General features: G+C 35.3%; 1 protein-coding gene across 1 annotated transcript in view; it reads right to left on the reverse strand.

Annotated features, from left to right (window-relative positions):
- LOC128994935 (eIF-2-alpha kinase activator GCN1) overlaps positions 1-19770 on the reverse strand; it is a 300111-nt gene that overhangs the window by 220331 nt on the left and 60010 nt on the right. Inside the window, exons 14-15 of the mRNA XM_054419780.1 lie at positions 3452-3650; positions 2897-3021 (exon numbers count right to left, since the gene is read on the reverse strand). Of these exons, the coding sequence (XP_054275755.1) occupies positions 2897-3021; positions 3452-3650 (324 nt within the window). The remainder of the gene's footprint in view (positions 1-2896; positions 3022-3451; positions 3651-19770) is intronic.

The following is a 19770-nucleotide window of genomic DNA, read 5'->3' on the forward strand; positions in this document are numbered from 1 at the left end:
GCAAAATAAGTAGTACAAAATAATGATGTAATTGTAAAAGAAAACCCAGAGATAATAGATTTGTACAACTCTTTCATGGGGATATTGACCATTCAGACCAGATGTTATAGGCTACGCCTACATCGGTGAGCGACGGACTGTTCAGTATTAGAAAAAGGTTGTAGCCTATTACACATTTTTCAAGAATGGTTTTGAACTTGTAAAGGAAAACTATAGTGGAAAATACATGAATAGGTTTCAGTTCACATTATCTATAATTGACAGTATGTAAAAAGAGTGGCTTTTCCATAGGCCTTAGTATCAGTTAGCTGGAGGAGACAATTTGCGGACGGCAGGAGTAGACAATCAGCGGCAAAATTACCAGTTTGGAATGGAAACCTTACCAGATTAAAAGAGAGAAACTGTTGTGTATGTAGCCAGTAGGCTATTGCAGCAGGTGCAAAAAAAAATACCAAACTATATGCACTAGAGTGCCAGAAAGGTGTACACGTCATGAGTTTTGGCCAACATAGGTGCTAGACAATGTTAGACCATTTTAATTTTTTAGGCTAAGTGTATGTACAGTATATAGTTTTATGTTGTAAATAGTTGGTATTACAGTCGGGTCCCGCAAACTCGGCACTCGATAACCCGGAAGTGTGGATAACTCGGCCATCACCTGGCTCAGAAAATTCGTGATTTTGTTTCGTCCAAGTTAAACATGGACTCAAGCCAGCTCAAGTCAAATCATTCGCAGCTCGTACAAAGGATATGTTGCACCGTATCTGATGACTTAATAATAACTTTTAATATAAATATAAATAAAAGAGGCAGTTAAAAAGCTAAAAAATTGTATTGTTCATATTTTTAACCCTAGTTCCCGATAACCCGGCATTTCACAAACTTGGCACCCTTCCAGTCCACATTACACCGAGTTTGCGGGACTCTACTGTATCTTTGTTCTAGTGATGGTCGGATCCGGATATTGGACTACCGGATCCGCCGGATCTAAGCTAGAACTGACGCCCGATCGGATCCACAAAAAATCAAATCTTGGGCTGGATCCGGTTTTAATGGATCCGATTTTTTTTATACTATTAACACAAAATGGGCGAGTATTCAAGATTTCGAGTTCGAGTAGAGTACGGCCTTGAAACTCGAGCTTATCTTTGAACTCCGCCAGTTTGGTTAAAAATTGTAAAAAATCAATATTTGTTAAAATGTAACTTGTGTTTACATAAAATGATGGATAATTTGTATTACTGTAGCTTCTACAGCAATACAAATATAGAAAAAAGCAAGAGGTAGTTGTCCTAACCTATTTTTATAGCTGTCACGACAGAATAGGTGAACTCAAAGCAGTCGCCGGCGACTGACTGGCAATAGTATACAGTAGACCTACTGACTTGACACAGAATAGAATGACATGATCGGTTGTGATTTTGTTTTAAAGTAGGCCTACTGTTTTACAATAGAAAATTCCACTACTGAACTGTTACGTAAGCAATAAATTTATGTTTATAAAAGTCAGAATAGAAACACTATAAAGGCAAAACAATAGAAGGGAGGGAGGGAGGGGTTGTGCAATGACCTCGAAATGAGCGGAATAGCAACATTGAGTAGGTGGTTGGGGGGGGGAAGGGAAGGGTGAGACTTTTGAGCTATATTTAGACTAGACTTACACCACTTCCCATATGGCTGGGTACGGGGATTACAATAGCAGGTTTTTTCCTTGCCTGGTTTGACTTTTGTCTTTTTGTGTAGGAGATTTGAATAATCAAAAATATAATTTGAATTGACCACAATTATTTAGCATTGATAATACAATTTGCAAGGGACCAGGAGGGAATAGACCAAATCACTAAAATTAATAGAATAACACACAAAGTAAACAAGAAATGAAATACAGAACACGATGATTCAACACTGTCACTCAATTTTGTTGTCTAGGGTCAGTGAACTAATCAATAAATAGCCAAAACCAGTTTCCTCCCCCTCTTGCAGTCTCACCACCACCCCTCCCCCTCTAAGTCGGGAGGCCCAACACTTTGTCCTTGAAACATCCTAGCCTCTGAAATAAACCCTTACACCCGCGTTGCTGTTTTTAACAACAGGTTTGTGAATGCGTTCACTATTTTTCATTTTCCAGAATTAACTATCAATTATTATTATTTGCAAGTTACAAATAGGAAACTACATGACATTATGGTATTCAATGACCCATGTATTATCAAAAATTAATAATTCATTACTTATTTTGATAATAAAAAGCATTCATTATATATATAATCATCAAAGTAACTGTCAAACTTTATAACCAAACATTTTATTCTATAAAATACAGATGGTAAATAGGGGTTGGTTTAAAGGAAATAAAATACAAAACAGATTAATTAATTATTTTGATAAACGATAGAAAAGGTTCTGGGATTGATTGAACTAAAATAACTGCAGGGAAACTTATAAGTAGAAAAGTCGTCAACCACAATCTGTTTAATCAGTACATCGTTAGAGAGAGAGAGAGAGAGAGAGAGAGAGAGAGAGGGGGGGGGGAGAGAGAGAGATAGCAGATAGGGGCGTTTGATAGGGAATCTGAAAAAGTAAACAAACAAGGAACAACGACGTGACAATACTCGTTTATAGCCTTATTGTCTCGCCCACTACATTTGCACACATGACCACTTTTTGTTTCTTCCTTATCTTTTATCCGTTCCAAAATAGAATTCCTGAAATAGTTTGTTGGTATAATCTCCCCTCCTACACAAGGCGCAGTGCTCAGTGCACACTGTAGGTTGTCACGGCAACCATGTGTCGTCATAGCGACGAGCCAATCACGCACTCGTACTGAGTTGTAGATTACGATTTAGCTTTGTTCTTTAGAAATAATTATAATGATTACCAGAAAATGTAAACTTACAGGGTTAACTTTGAAGTTGTCAACAACCATTTTGATGAACTGGTCACTGAAGTCTTCGATATAATTGTAGATATCCAATTTAAAATATTTCACAATTTTCAACCAAATGTCAGGTGCAGCACTCACTGAAACAAAAATATTTGATTACAAGCTATGTACACTTAAGTTTACAGTGATATGCAATTCTATTTGAATGAATGTAATGAGAATCAGAACTGAGTCTATTTTGATATTACATGACAATGATAGTTATTACACAGAAGAAAAGAATGTTAGCCATCAGGATTGTGTATGGTGTCTATATTATTTAAAATCAGTTCTATGTGTTGTTGGAATAATCAAGTGGTGGTTATAGTCCTTATTTTTGAATCTGGAGGTTGTTTTTGATCTTGGATGAGTAAATTCTGAACCCAGATACCACTTGTCATTAGGCTATCATTAGAGACAATGATGCTATATAACAAAAAATAAAACACTTTTAAAATTCCCATGACATTGACACATAACATTTTGGGGCAGATAGGATGATTCCTTTGGTTGGGTTAAGTAACTCACCAATCGCAGGATGGTGACAAGGTAAAATAGCATCAATGGCTATCTTCTTCTTGTCATCAACAGTGAGGTTAGATCCAGAGCAAAGAGTTATGACAATGTCTACCAAGACTTTAGGTGACACTTCACTGGTAGAAGGGGTAGCCTCACCAGCTGCACCTGCTGTCACCCCTTCTTTAGTCTCCCTCTCTGCATCAGCTGACTGCAAATAGAAGAGTCAATCATTTCAAGTAGGTATGGCCGGGTCCCGAAATTTCAGGAAATTTTCGGGAAAAACATATTCTCGATTTTCGGGACGGGATTAAATTAGATTCGGGAATTTGATCCGATCGTCGGCGATTTTGCCGCTTCGCGAGTGACAATGACGCCGCTATCGCTACAGATGTTCACGATAGTTCCGCGAACGCAGGAGGCGAAGTCAAACCGACGATTATGCCGTGACTGCGAAGTCATACCGACGATCGCGCCATGACCGCAGAGTCATACCGACGATCGCGCCATGACCGCTGAGTCATACCTACGATCCCGCCGTGACCGCGAGTCATTTTGACGATCGGACTGTGACCGCGAGTCACAAGTTTATATACTTTTTTTATACATTTGTATAGATCAGTACCACAAATGGTAACAATTGATTTTGTTTGTCTTTTTTGGTAACTGCAATACTCTAAACTTTCTTTTTATGCACAGGAAAAAATCCCGTCCCGTCCCGTCCCGAAAATTGGGAAGGAAATAAAAATCCTGTCCCGTCCCGTCCTGAACTAAAAATTCAATCACGTCCATCCCTAATTTCAAGTGCTTAACAGATATTCTTTCTTCTCTCTACTTCTAAAGAAGCTAAGTACAGTAGACCCCCTCTTAACCGACCCTAATGAGACCAGACCTAGGTCGGATGATTCAAAAGGTCGGATAAAACGGGCAATCCCTGAAATCATAACATAATAAAGTGCTATTCATTTGGAATTATATAATCATTATTTTGAAGTCATACTTGCATTATTTATAAAATAAATTACTCTTGTCTCCTTTTTCATATTGATAGAAATGTCACAAATAAACACAAAACACGGTTAAGTCAAATAGGCCTACTTTCAGTGAATATATTATAATACTAGGCAAGAGTCAATAAAATTCCTATTTTAATAACTTTACTACTATAATGTATTAATTAATGCTTTCCAAATACATCGTAATACAGTAAAGAACCTTTTGTCGTCATTAAAGATACAAGCGACCATTTTGTTACAAGACAGGACATTTATTTATAGCCTCTCACTGGAGGCTCGAGGCACAAAAACTATCTTGACCTTGGAGTTGTTAACACCCCTTCCCTGCCCTCCCTACAAGTTGCGTTGTTTGTTTACTCCAGTGATAAGATAATCAGTTCTCAAAATCGTAACGCACTTTATGATGTTATAAATTTGCCGCACAGATAACAAATCAGATCAGATGTGCTCGAGCTACGAACGATGATGACAAACCGACAATAGGCTATGCTATATTTTTTGTGATCATCATAAAATAACTTATTGTTAGTCATATCCTGTGGAGATAAGCGTATGGTTCAGTTCTCATCGCCCTGCGTGGGAGCGGAAATGCCGAGATTCCTAGAAAGCGGCGGTTAAACCGAGCTGCTCTCAAAGCAAGGTCGGTTAAAACAAACTGTATTATTTTACGATCAAAGGCGGATGATCCGATTATCGGTTAATACGAGGTCGGTTAAGAGGGGGTCTACTGTATTATTAAGTTTACCTATGAATCCATCTGTTTCCAACAACTGCCTGCAACTCCTTCAGGCTCCAACAAACAACACAAGTTCATTTTAAAATAGTTGTTTAGCCTCCGGTTTACTGTATTATACTTAAAATGGTTTACAATACCTGCATATAGTAATCCTTTGTTTCTGATTTTGGCAACTAGTTTCGGTTCTTCTGAACCATCATCAGGCCTCAAGGTGTCAAGTAATCACTTCATTCGAAGGTCGTTAACAGAGTTCAATAAATAAAACATACACAAAACATGATAACACGATTCACATTAGAGGAGGAAAAAAACCAAGCGTTAAATTTTCTGGACCTTACAATTAGGAAACAAAACGATCATTTCAAATTTAAAATTTACAGGAAGCCTACTTGCACCAACCAGACCATAAATGCCGATTCACACCACCCACACTCTTTTAAAAAATCGTCGCCTACAACAGTTTTATCCATAGATTGTTATCAATACCAATGAATCAGACTGATTAGAATGAAGGAATAGACACGATAAAATACATAGCAGTCGCAAATGGCTTTCACTCCAGTCTAGTGGACAAACTGACTTTTAAACATTTAAATAAACCTCAAATTAAATCCATAGAAAAGAAAACATATATTTCAGCTATTTTTGGTTCACATATCAGTAGCACATTTAAAAATATCATGGATAAAAATAAATTCACTGTATCGTTCAAGACTAACAATGAACTTGGACCACTATTGAAAGAGAAAACAGAAATTAATTCAACCATCTACAATAAGTCTGGAGTCTACAAAATAAATTCTAATGACTGCACGAACTACTACATTGGAAAAACTTCACGCTCGTTCAAGAAGAGATTTAAGGAACATATGCCCAGAAAGACAACACCTCCCCAAACATCAAATTTACAGAACATCTGGTATTACACAAACATAATTATTCAGACATCAATAGTATTGATTATAGAATCAGCTATTGATCGAAAAGAATCAGCTATTGGATGGGTATAACATAAGAAGACTAGAGCTCCCAGCCACAAGAATCTCAAAGACCTCAGCATCATCAATTGATATGGTGTGTTCAAATATTCACACCATGATTAAAGTTGTGGTCTCTCACACAGGTCTATCAGACCACACAGGACAATACTGCACACTGGACCTTCCAAAAACAAAAGCAGCAACAACATATACATCAAGACGGAACCTTAACCACAACAATCTGCTGATCTTAAAAAATGAGCTCTCCACTGTAACGTGGGAACCTGTTTTGAGAACAAATAATGTGGAAGGGGCCTACTTTAATTTCAACCAAACGCTCCAGCTTGCAATTAATAATGCATGTCCAAAAAAAAAGATTTCGGACTACACAAAAAAGGGGTAAACGACTGATGTATGACGAAGAAACTATGACACTTAAAAAGGAGTTTTTAATAGCACAAGACAAATAAATTTCTCCTAACTGGTCATCCTGATGACAAGAAGATAGCTACAGATAAGAAGAAATCTTACGACCAAAAATTAAAAAAGGCAAGGCAAGAAACAAGTGCTGCATACATTGAACAAGCAGAAAACAAAGCCAAAGCCATATGGAACACCATCAATAGTGAGAGGAAAGGGAGGAAAGAGCTTGACAACAATTTTACAATAGAACTAAATGACAATGGAAAGAAACTTACTGACCCTAAAGATGTAGCAAACCGCTTTAATTATTATTTTGTAAACATAGCTGAGGAGACATTAAAACAAAACAGCAGATACAACACACCACCAATAGCTCAAAATCCTCCAGCTACCACATTTAACACTCTCTCTTCCTTCCGTCCAACAACACCTGACGAGATAGGCAGGACCATTCAATCATTAAAGAACTCTACATCATCAGGCATTGATGAAATATCTTCAAAAATCCTTAAAACATGTGCAGATGAATTAATAATGCCGCTAATGAAGATTGTAAACATGTCGATGGCAGAGGGGACTTTTCCAACCAACTTGAAAACCGCCTTGGTTTTTCCTAAACACAAACAAGGGGACCTACAAAACATCTCTAACTACAGACCTATCTCGCTGCTCTCATCTGTCTCCAAACTCATAGAGAAGATTATAAAAGTAAGAATCCAGGAGCATCTTAGTCAAAACCAAGCATTGACAAACAGCCAACATGGGTTTGTTCCTGGAAAATCAACCACAACTGCTCTGATAGACCCATCGACATATAAAACTAACTGGATCGGCTGCTAGGCTCCGCGACCCGAGCCAACGACCGGGGTTGCGTTTTAGATTTTGCAGGCGTCATGTGGGATTAAGCGTCTCGCTGCGCCACATCTTAGCATTGTCGCGGCCAGGACGATGCACTTTATCCAGCCCTTTACTCTCTACTAAAACGATGTAAGGCATTTTAATAATCAATTTTCATGAACTTTTGTACAAGTAATAAAAGTGTAAAAATAACCCTGTAAATAACCGAGTTTTTTTAGTTATTAATTACAACAGTTAATAAATATTAACTGACGGCGAATATTTCACACTGAGGTTCCTTAAGAAATATAATTTAAATTCCGATTTTAAATTTTTAAGGATGGAATCTATATAAATATATATTAGATACAAATAAGTTATCGTTGGTGTTGCACCTTATTACAGCCGTATTCAATTTAATTGATGTCTTAACTGTACCTATAAGTTTTGCTTTTTCTGTCTGGATTCCAAAATGTTCGTTTATGCTAAGACAATGATAACTCATTTTAGTAAAACATTTGTTCAGCAAACCATCATGAATCGTTACGATTTACGTTGTTCATGTATCAATAGTTCGTGGCCTATTTTGGTAATTTGTATTATAAATTAGCAATCTAAATCGTCTAATAGTACTTCATTTCATATTGTAAGCCGTCATTTTGACAGTATCGGGTCATCTTCGGTCTAAGCAAATATAAATTGTTATGATAAAATTTTATGATTTTGAGAAAGATTTCAAATATTAATTTTATATGTACTTGTTATGCTTGAAGCGTTGCAAATTCCTTAATTAAGTTCTATATTTTTGTTTGTATGTCTGTTGCTAACGCATTAGTGTCCTTTTTCTCAATGTCACGAAAAAAAGGTAATGAAAATGTCAACCCGAATAAAGTGTTAAATGGTGAGGTTGAGGCAATAGTTTAAATACTTTTAGCCATTGTGGAACTAACTTTCAACTATAGACTTACCTTAGGGATATGCCTCATAGATCTAGGCCTATAAAGCTCTTTTTAGTTTAATCATTGGATTTAACATATGGACCAACACGAGCCGCGTGACATTTAATTGCGAAGCATTTGTTTTGGCTTGAAACAATCAGATACTGTATTTGCGAAGGTTTATTAGGTAATAGTTTTTCCAGCATATCTGAAAATATGCAAACCAACTGCTGTTCTTAATATAAGGTTTCAACTGACTACTATAAGATCCCCGTGCGTAGAACGGGCACACAGCTAGTAAAAGTAATAAAATATTACAATTAAGAAACCTTTACGACTTTGTTCTTTAGATCTAGGCCTATAAAGCTCTTTTTAGTTTAATCATTGGATTTAACATATGGACCAACACGAGCCGCGTGACATTTAATTGCGAAGCATTTGTTTTGGCTTGAAACAATCAGATACTGTATTTGCGAAGGTTTATTAGGTAATAGTTTTTCCAGCATATCTGAAAATATGCAAACCAACTGCTGTTCTTAATATAAGAAGGTTTCAACTGACTACTATAAGATCCCCGTGCGTAGAACGGGCACACAGCTAGTAAAAGTAATAAAATATTACAATTAAGAAACCTTTACGACTTTGTTCTTTCTTCGAAACCAATTATGTTTCAATGTAACAATACAAAATAGTTTATGTTAAAATGGGTTTTATCAGTTTCTCGTAAAATACCAAATATTCTGGGGTAAGGTATTAGTAAGAACGAGGTTAGATTGTATAAGAACATTATATTTAGGAAACTTTGTAAAACAAAGAAACATATTTAGCCTAAACATTGCTAAAAAGAATAAGCTTATTTAACTTCTGCCGCATACCAAGCTTTGACAGAGAAGCTTCTGCTGTTTTACGCTTAGAAATGCTGTGGCATATAATTTTGTTAAACATAATACCAATTAATTTGATTAATTTCATGTCATGGCTTTCCTCGCCAAATATGATTAAGAAAAACGTTACCAGCAAAGGTTCTACATGCTAACAAAATAGTTTTTGAAGGAGGTTATTGTAACACGCACGTGCGCCCAAGGTCAAGTGTCGAAGACACGGTTTCGCGCGCTTTATCCCACATGCTGCCTTCAATTTGCCCATGCGGCAACCCCGATACACTCCTGTATTGGCTCGGAAAGTTCTACACGACCCTTACGGCCTGCGCGCAATCCAGTTAGTTTTATATGTCGATGGATAGACCTTGTTGAATATATCATTGAGAACATAGAAAATGGCAACACTATCACCAGCCTGTATCTTGACTTAAGCAAGGCTTTTGATTCCTTGGGACATGATCTTATTCTAACTAAACTTCAAAATTTAGGAATCCAGCGAACAGCTCTGAAATGGTTTGCAAGTTATCTAAAAGGGCGAAGCCAAATGGTAGAAATAAAACACACAACAAAAGGGGTTACAGATACTGTCAGATCTGAATTGCTACCTGTTGAGTATTTTATATAGTACTGCTTTGTTTAATGCTATATAATCAAATATCTTTTTAATGGTCTTTTAATATCAGCTGCTTGATTATATTATTATGTTGTCCTAATATGTTCACAGTTTGAAGTGTTAATGTTTTAATATCTTTCCTTTTTACATCAATTATTAATAAAGTATTTTATGTATTTTATTCCCTCATTTCATCAGGTTATGGGCACAGAAGACGTTTTTGATATAATTCATTTTGAATATGTATAAAACTACGAAGAATTCTGGACTGATTGTGTTTGGTAAGATTTCTAGGCTTATGAACAATATTTTGCTACCTAATTTCTTGAACTGAATTTTTATGTTGTTTGGCCTAAAATGGAAACTACACAAGAAAACACTAATACAACTCATACTATTACACCTACCACAAGTAATACAGGATTGTCTAGTATGACAAATATTACAATGGGAGGAAATAGTAATGTTGAACGTCAAGAGGGTGTTTTAAATTATAACAATTGGAAGTTTTCTATGAAAATGGCCTTAATAATTGATGGACTTTGGGATTGTGTATCTAATGATACTGAAATCAAAGATAAAAACAGGGATCAAAAGGCTCTTGCAAAAATTTGTTTAAATGTTTTGCCTACTTGCTATCCTTATGTTAGGAATGCTAACACTGCTAAAGAAGCTTGGGATAATCTCCAGAATGCTTTTGAAACCAAAAGTTTGGTTAGAAGACTTAGTCTTTTAAGACGTTTACTTAGAACTAAATTGGAAGATTTTAGCACAATGGCAGACTATGTAAATTAGGGATGGTCAAGTCTCGAAATTTCGGGAAATTTTCGGGAAATTTTCAATCTTGTTACACGAGACGAGATTACTTTTTGGCCGAGATTTTTATCGAGACGAGAATAAAAAAAAAAAAAAAAAAAAAATTAAAAACGCCTGCAGAAAGTCAATGCAATACCCGCAATACAGAAGCGTGTTGTAGTTGCGTTTCCTTTTCGAAGGCGTTCTTATTTAATTAATTCTTTTAATGTAAATATTACTTTAATTCTTTTAATGTAAATATTACTTTCATTATTTTAATAATATTACTTTAATAACATTTGAGAAGTTTTGTTAAGTGTAAGCAGTGTGAGGAATGTTTTATTACTATAAAAAAAGTCAAAACAAGTAACTATTTTATAAAAATTAATATTGCTTTTATTTTATGATTTATTTTATTTTAGGATAAGTTGAACTCTATTTTAACTGATATCACCATGTTTCCTAATCGTAGGCATTTTTAATAAGTTAGGCGTGATTAATAAAAAAATGTTATGCTGATGTTATTTAATGAAAGATTGTAAATATTCTTGCCTATTATCATTATTTTAGTATTTAAACAGTCATCTAACAATGTTACACAATCAGGTAAAAATTTTGAACGTGCATTTCCCGTTGTGTATGAGAAGAGAAATCTCGTCTCGAAATTTTATGAGAAATAAAAAATCTCGTCTCGTCTCGTCTCGAACTAAAAATCCAATCTCGTCCATCCCTAATGTAAATGGAACTTTGTCCTTAGTTCAACAGTTAGCAGACATAAATCACATTGTTGGTGATGAAGAAGTTGCAATGCTACTTCAGGGTGGTTTACCTTCAGAATATGAACCACTTATTATGGGTATTGAAGTTACTCAAACAACTGTCTCAAGTGAGTTTGTTAAAACTCGTCTCTTACAAGAGGATTTTAGGAGGTCTGAAAATACTTCAACTGGAAGTGAATCTGCTTTGGCAACTAAACATTCTTATGCCAAGAAAATTGGGAAGTTGAAAGATTCAAAAGGTAAGTTTAGACCGCAGAAGAAAATTATTTGTCATCATTGTAACCAACCTGGACATATTAAGCCTAACTGTCCTAATCTTGGCAATAATTCTCAGCACAGATCTAAGGCAAATTATGTTGGGAAACACAAAGAAAATGACAATGTGTTGCTTACAACTGTTTTCCATACTGAAAATATAAAATCTTATGAATCCAAAGTTGATCATAATGATTGGGTAATTGATTCAGGTTGTACAACTCATATGAGTAATCAAATGGTGAAAAATGGTAAGTTTGAAAAAAAGGAAGTTTTGGTGGCCAATAATGCAAAACTTACAAGTAATTGTGTTGGTGATATTGAACTTTATATAGAAAATTTGGAAATTTTTTTATATTTTTGGTTGGAAATTAGCTGTTGTAAATAATAGTGCTGCACCCTGTTAGTAATCCTTGTAAATTTTATGCTATTGAACATCATAGAACAGAACCAACGTGCTTAATTGAAACAGCTGTTAAGATTCATTAATTCCTTTTAAATATGAAAAACCATAAGGTTAACATGGGGAACTATAGAGCCACTGGGGCGGAGCCCGAAAGGATTTTTGGGATAATAATATGCTTTAATGTTAATCGGGAATGTGAGCTATCATCATGCCAAATTTCAGCCCAATCCGTCCAGTAGTTTATGCGTGATTGAGCAACACACATACACACACACAAACACACACACAAACACACACACAAACTCACAAACTTTCAGATTTATAATATTAGTAAGATATCTTTTTAATGTGTCTTTTAATATCAGCTGCTTGATTATATTATTATGTTGTCCTAATATGTTCACAGTTTGAAGTGTTAATGTTTTAATATCTTTCCATTTTACATCAATTATTAATAAAGTATTTTATGTATTTTATTCCCTCATTTCATCACTACCGACTAACAGAGGAGTTCCCCAGGGCTCTGTCCTAGGGCCAGTTCTGTTTGGCCTGTTTATTAATGACTTCCCAGAACACCTTGAGGAGTACAGCAAGATGGTCATGTATGCAGACGACACTGTGCTGCTTACAGCAAACAGAAACATAGATCAACTAGAAGTAAACACCTATATAGCTTTCAATATGACACAGTGTGTACTATTGAATGAAAAATGACTTAGTCCTCAATGAAAGTAAGACCAAGCAAATTACTTTTGGAAATAAAAAGTCTACAGTATCTGAAATGCCCAACCTGACAGCAGCTGAAGAAATTAAACATCTAGGTGTCATAATTGATGAAAATTTATCCTGGGATCGTCATGTAGCTTGTCTTTGCCAAAAACTCGGGCCAGCTCGCTTTGCCATAAAACGAATCAAAGAGACTAGTACCCCTGAGGCAACGAGGACTGCATACCATACATTGTTTGAAAGCCATATACGCTATGGTATCACTGTCTGGGGTGGATCCACTATGGACAATCTTAACCGGGTCCTGGTTATGCAAAAAAGGGCTATCACAATAATAGCAGGCATAAGTAAAGAACAAAGCTGTAGAGATGCCTTCAAAAACTTGAACATCCTGACGGTGACTTCCATCTACATCCTAGAAACTGTTTTTTACTGTGTAACCAAAGACCCGCCTAAACAAAGAGATATACATGAATACAACACCAGATATGCAGGAAACTACGTGCTGCCTGGCCACAGAACAGCAATGTTTGAAAAGAAACCACTGTATGCAGGAGTGAAGATGCTTAACAAATTACCAGACCACTTGAAAATTGGAGGCCCGTTGCTGATGAAGAGGAAGCTACGGAGATGGCTGGTAGACAAAGCTTTCTACACCCTAAATGAGTTCTTTGCATGGCAAGACCACACACAACACTGAAGAGGCTTTTCCATTTCAATTTGTATCTGTAAAATTTGACACTGTAACATTTCTTGATGAAATTGTAATAAAGAAATTGTCTATTGACTATTGTCTATTGTCTATTATGGAAGTTTTACATTTCTCGCAGGACCGTCTAACCAGAAACACATTGGAAGAGTTTGAAATATACAGAGCGGTTAAAGCTGACCATCAAAACGTTTAGAATGATAAACTCTCCTTCCAATCCAACTACATTTACAACACAGCTATTAGGATACTGGAGGGAAACAATGAATGAATGAACTTGCATCGGTGATAAGAAGACAGAGACAACGTCATAGACCACTTTGACCACCAGTCTAGACTTTACCTCAGCAAGGTCACGATCGATTGTCAATGTCCCTTAGAGTTTTTCGTGTTTTTTGAAATGTGTGTCCGTTCTGTGTTATTGTGTTTGGTATATGTTTTATTTATTGAACTCTGTTTGTTAACGACCTTCGAATGAAGTCATTACTTGACACCTTGAGGCCTGATGATGGTTCAGAAGAACCGAAACTAGTTGCCAAAATCAGCAACAAAGGATTACTATATGCAGGTATTGTAGACCATTTTAAGTAAACAACAGAAGGTTGGATTGTTCCTTTCCATTCTTTTGATTTCTTTCTTTTATAAATGAAACAAAAATTCTTAGAAAACTGTGCTACCAATATAATAATTTTAACACACTACACAGATGTATCTATACTATAATACAAGTAACGTTTGCGCACATTGATTTTGAAAAATCCTTTGATTTTCACTAAACTTTTAGAAGTATCTTGGTTTCATGCTAAAAGCAATATCCATGCTAGCCTCTGTTCTGGGAAGATAAGTTTTTGCTAAAAAATTAAAAATGAAATCTAAATATTTTTAACAAGTTCGCTACCGAAATAGTACTGAATTTGTCATTCATATGGACCAGCGACGCACATATGTGACAGCCGGATTCTACCCATAGACTGCCATCGCATGTGTATCTGCATCGCATGTGTATGACATCTGGTCACATTAAAATAGACTGACGTCGCATATTTCATATTTGCATCGGTGTTGCAAGTTATTAATAGCTTATATCTTCATAACGGTCTATTGAAGGCCCGTTGGTGTCACAAACTGGTTGGAATCACAATTCTGTTTCCTGTAAACAAGCAATCATCCTGGAGAGTAAATTTATGACCAAGTAAACCAATCCTTTTGATACTTTTTCCTTCTTTAAGTAATTTCTTTGGTTGTGCTGTCATTGTAAGATTCTCTTCTTTAGTGACTGGCCTTGTTTCCAACTGACTTAATTGAAACACAGCATTATCATCCATGAAATCATCAGGTACGCTCTCAACTGAAAATCGTGAAAGAAAATCAGATTTCGAATGGTCTTGTGTTCTGCGAAATTCAACAGTGTAGTTAAAACCTGAAAGGAAGTGTTCATATTTTAAATTCCTTGTAGGCCTAGCTGTCATTGTCGGTGCAGTTCTGTGTGGATCGAAAATAGATACTAAAGGCTTATGATCTGTAATCAGTACAAACCTACGATCATAACAGTAAGAGAACCTTCTCAACCCCCAGTATATTGCAGTTGCTTCCTTATCCATTTGGCTTATTTTTTTCACTCCTTGTCAATGTTTGGGAGGCAAAAGTTATTAGTGCCATCTTTCATTCGATGTGATAGGACAGTCCCAAGTCCTACTGGAGAAGCATGTGTAGCAAGAACCAAGGGTAGCGACTAGCGAGAGATCAAAATGAGCTAAGGTCCATTCATTTGCAATTTCTTCATTCAATTTCTTGAAGCTTTGTTCACAAGCTGATGTCCACTTAATGGTTTGTTTTTCTTTAGCAAATTGTTCAAAGGAATCAGAGAAGCATGAAATTAAAATAATAGTAGCATACTTATGGCATAACAACAGTCGTAAACTACACAGATAAAGATAACAATGACAAAAAAACCATTGCTTATTTTTTCTCTTTGTTTTTCTATTAGAGGTGTGTGGATATCCGAAAAATCGGGTCGGATTCGGTTCGGTTCGGATATCCGTAACCAAACCGAGCCCAAATTCGATATCCGACACTATCAGTTATATATCCGACTTTTTCGGATAGACAATATATTTTGACGTTTTGGACAGAAAACTAAATCTCCAAAACCACCATTAGTTTCCCAGGACAAAATTACAGCAATACGTTTCCAACGACCTAACAGCAAACGGCAAAGAAGCCGTATGATGCAATACCGATAACTAGTTTAGTCGTTATCGGCTGTTTTGCTTTACGATTAGATTCGTCTGGAACGAACAGACATAAAGCAGAAAAGAACTACCATGGTCAAATGAAAGTCAACTCGTGCTTGTCTCGCTCCTGATACTAGGGGCGCTGCGTAATAGTTATTTTTACAGTACTGTTTCAAAGTAGAAAAATCTAGCCTACTACTGTGATGTTACGTAAACAATAGATTTAATGTTTCCCGAAAAAAAATCAGAATAGAAAGAATAGAAAGGCAACACAATAGAAGGGTGGGAGGGGTTGGGCAATGACCTCGAAAGGAGCGCGGGTAGTGAGTCAAGTAGGACCGAAGGGGGAAGGGGTGGGTAAGACCTTGAAGCTATATATAGACTTGCACTACTTCCCTAAACCTAAAGGACTGGCCAGCGAGTGGTATTCCAATCACAGGACAAGATACGTTGTTTTTTGGGTATTCATTGGGTATTCATCGTTTGACTTTGGATTGTCTTACTGTGTAGAAACTTTGAATAATAAAAAATAAAGTTAGAACTAACCACGATTATTTAGCATTGATTGTGTACATATTAAATGATTAAACGATAGGGACCATGGATATATACAAACTTTTGTCGTGATTTTAATTTCAACATCAAAATACAATATTGCACAATGGTGATATTTTAGATTATTGACCTTTATTATGCATCCGGTATTGCTGTTTCAGAAGAGAAGCACGTTGATAAATTATAAATTGATATTCCCGTAGTTAAAAAGAATTATTTTATAAACCTTTAAAACAAAATCATAAAATCTTACATAAAGATAACAATAACAGAAATTGTAAAAAGGGTATAAAGATAACAACGTCGTTATTCTTTCTCTTTGTTCTTCTATTTCTTGGGTTTCCCTTCATCACGCATTCAACAAGTTGCCATGGTTACTAATAACCCATGTCGTTATCAGCTTTTGTGACATATGGCGCACAGCAGGGGGTAAAACTTGACGAAAATTGGTTAATTTTTACCTATTATTTAATTACCTATAAATGTACTACTTTATTGGTATTTGGTACTGTATTAATAATCGGTCAAAATGGCCGATTTTTGTCAAATTTGACACCAAATTTATTGAAATTTCAAGGTGAATATTAATAAAACAATTATTACCAAATATTTTTATTCATTTAAAAGATTGATTTGTGGTATTGGGTTCCCCACTGAGTGCAGCCGAGCGGCACTAATGAGGGTCCGACCTTCTTGGGGGTGAACAATAGACGGCTTATCAGACCCTCCCCTCCCCAGTGGTCTGGAGAAAGCTTGTAAACAAACTATTGCACAAGCGTGACTTGACATTGGGCTGCTTCAACTATAATTTTGTCAAATGAACTGTGATGTTTCAAAATCAAAAACAATAATTTGGGACAATACTGCTTAACAATAATGGACTGCAATTATTGTTGAACATACAATCCATTTTTAACAAACTAAGATTATACGATTCAAATACAATTATAAAAATTATCTTGGTGTTTTACTTGGGGTAATGAAGTTATGTAGGCTAATTCTCGGTTCATCAAGGTTCTACTGAATTATGTTTGGCAGTGAATAAGTGTAGAATGCAATTTATAAATTCAGAGATACACACCTTTTACAGAGTTATAAAGCCTAATTGCCCAACATCAAATCGTGAGCTAGAGCCCATCTTAGTGCATTAGTGATGTTTTCTAAACTTGGCAAACCCGCAAAATGCCACTTAAGGCCAATAATCTGTTCCAAAAACGTAAGAAAATACAATGTGAAAATAAACTTGAGATAGAACTCCTTGTCTTGTGAGAACCAGGAAACAACATAAAACATAACCTCAAGTAAACAAGCCCAAACGTTTGACATCAGTCCTGCTGAGCTAAGGTGTTGTGTGAAGATTTCGGCTGCTAGTGTACTTAATTCAAGCAACCAACTTTTGAAAATAAATGTTGTGAATTGTGATTTTCAAGAGAGAGAAAACTGTGGACTTGGCTAATTTGAAATTCTATGATTCAAAATCGTCATTTAAGTTTATTTACACAGCTTTACATTGTTTATAGGTTAAAAATACATATGCAGCTTATTATTAACCGTGCCAAACTATCCGAATCCGAAAATATCCGAATCCGAACCTTCCAATATCCGATCCAATCCGAGCCTCAACTATCCAATCCGAAATGAAACTTCACTATCCGCACACCTCTATTTTCTATTCTTTCTTGAGTTTCTCTTCATCAACCCATTCAACAAAAGTTGCCATGGTTACTTATCACCCAATCACAGGCTACTAAAGTTGTCATGATTGCCAAATACCTAAAAACTTATATATTTATACACCTAATGAAAAAAACAAAAAATATTGTTTATCCACTGGCAATTAAGTAAAATAAATATTCAATTTTAGTTTTTTGTAAACATTTTTATTATTTATCGTAAAGAACAAATTACCATTTAAAATAATAGTTGTTAGCGCAGCAACGCACGCCGGGTGACTGCTAGTCATGTACTAAAATATTTTACCATCATTTCTGGACACCCTGTATAATATGTATGAATTTGAGCGAATAGTGTTTTTGGCGTTTAAGGATCTCGAAAAAAAAAATAAATCGGTCCCGGGGCTAAGTTTTACCATAAAACCTACGCTAATAGCCTATTGTCTAAAGGGGTGGGTGAGTTCTCGAATTTCGAGTAATTACTCGACTTTTTCCCAATATTTGAGTCAAGTGGTTATAAAAAGTGCCCTGATAATACAGGGTGATAACAAATGAAATAGACAAACTGTATATTAAATTAAATACCAACTGGCTATTTCATTTGTAATTATCCTGTACATGATATTTGTTTTTGTGTTGATGTCTTATTTAATCCACATTCCTCCAAAAAAATTAACTTAATATATACGCTAGTCTAGCGTTAACTAAATGTTCATCAAACAACCATCCATATCGTCGTTCGGCAGAGCTAGCAAGAAGACTACTATTACTTTTCCTCAATCACAGTGAACAATACGTCTCAATAACGATACGGTTAGTTAAACAAAATAAAGCATTGAATGAATCTATCGAGTTACAGTATTCGATAGTCACAACAATGGAGTCTTGTGATTAGTAATCAAGAGCAGATGATTCTTGAAGATTTAGGGATGGTCAAGTCTCGAAATTTCGGGAAATTTTCAGGAAATTTTAAATCTCGTTACACGAGACAAGATTTCTTTTTGGCCGAGATTTTTATCGAGACGAGAATAAAAAAAAAAAATTAAAAACGCCTGCAGAAAGTCAATGCAATACCCGCAATACAGGAGCGTGTTGTAGTTGCGTTTCCATTGCGAAGGCGTTCTTATTTAATTAATTCTTTAAATGTAAATATTATATTTAATATTTAATAACATTTGAGAAGTTATGTTAAGTGTAAGCAGTGTGAGGAATGTTTTATCACTATAAAAAGTCAAAACAAGTAACTATTTTATAAAAATTAATATTGCTTTTATTTTATGATTTATTTTATTTTAGGATAAGTTGAACTCTATCCTAACTGATATCACTATGTTTCCTAATCGTAGGCATTTTTAATAAGTTAGGCGTGATTAATAAAAAAATGTTATACTGATGTTTTTTAATAAAAGATTGTAAATATTCTTGCCTATTATCATTATTTTTGTATTTAAACAGTCATCTAACAATGTTACAAAATCAGGTAAAAATTTTGAACGTGCATTTCCCGTTGTGTATGAGAAGGGAAATCCCGTCTCGATCTCGTCTCAAAATTTTATGAGAAATAAAAAATCTCGTCTCGTCTCGTCTTGAACTAAAAATCCAATCTCGTCCATCCCTAGAAGATATAATAAAGTACATTATTAGATTTAGTTTGAATTGCCATAAAATATTTTATACAAAAATATATTAATACAAGATATAAAAATAAACTATTATTGCGTGGTGTTTGTTCACTTTAATCGGTATTGGTGTTTAGTTTTAGAAGCCGATAAATT

The sequence above is a fragment of the Macrosteles quadrilineatus genome, unplaced genomic scaffold (assembly GCF_028750875.1).
Source record: "Macrosteles quadrilineatus isolate MER2022 unplaced genomic scaffold, UCM_ALF_1.0 Scaffold_1__1_contigs__length_201487025, whole genome shotgun sequence".
NCBI lineage: Eukaryota > Metazoa > Arthropoda > Insecta > Hemiptera > Cicadellidae > Macrosteles > Macrosteles quadrilineatus.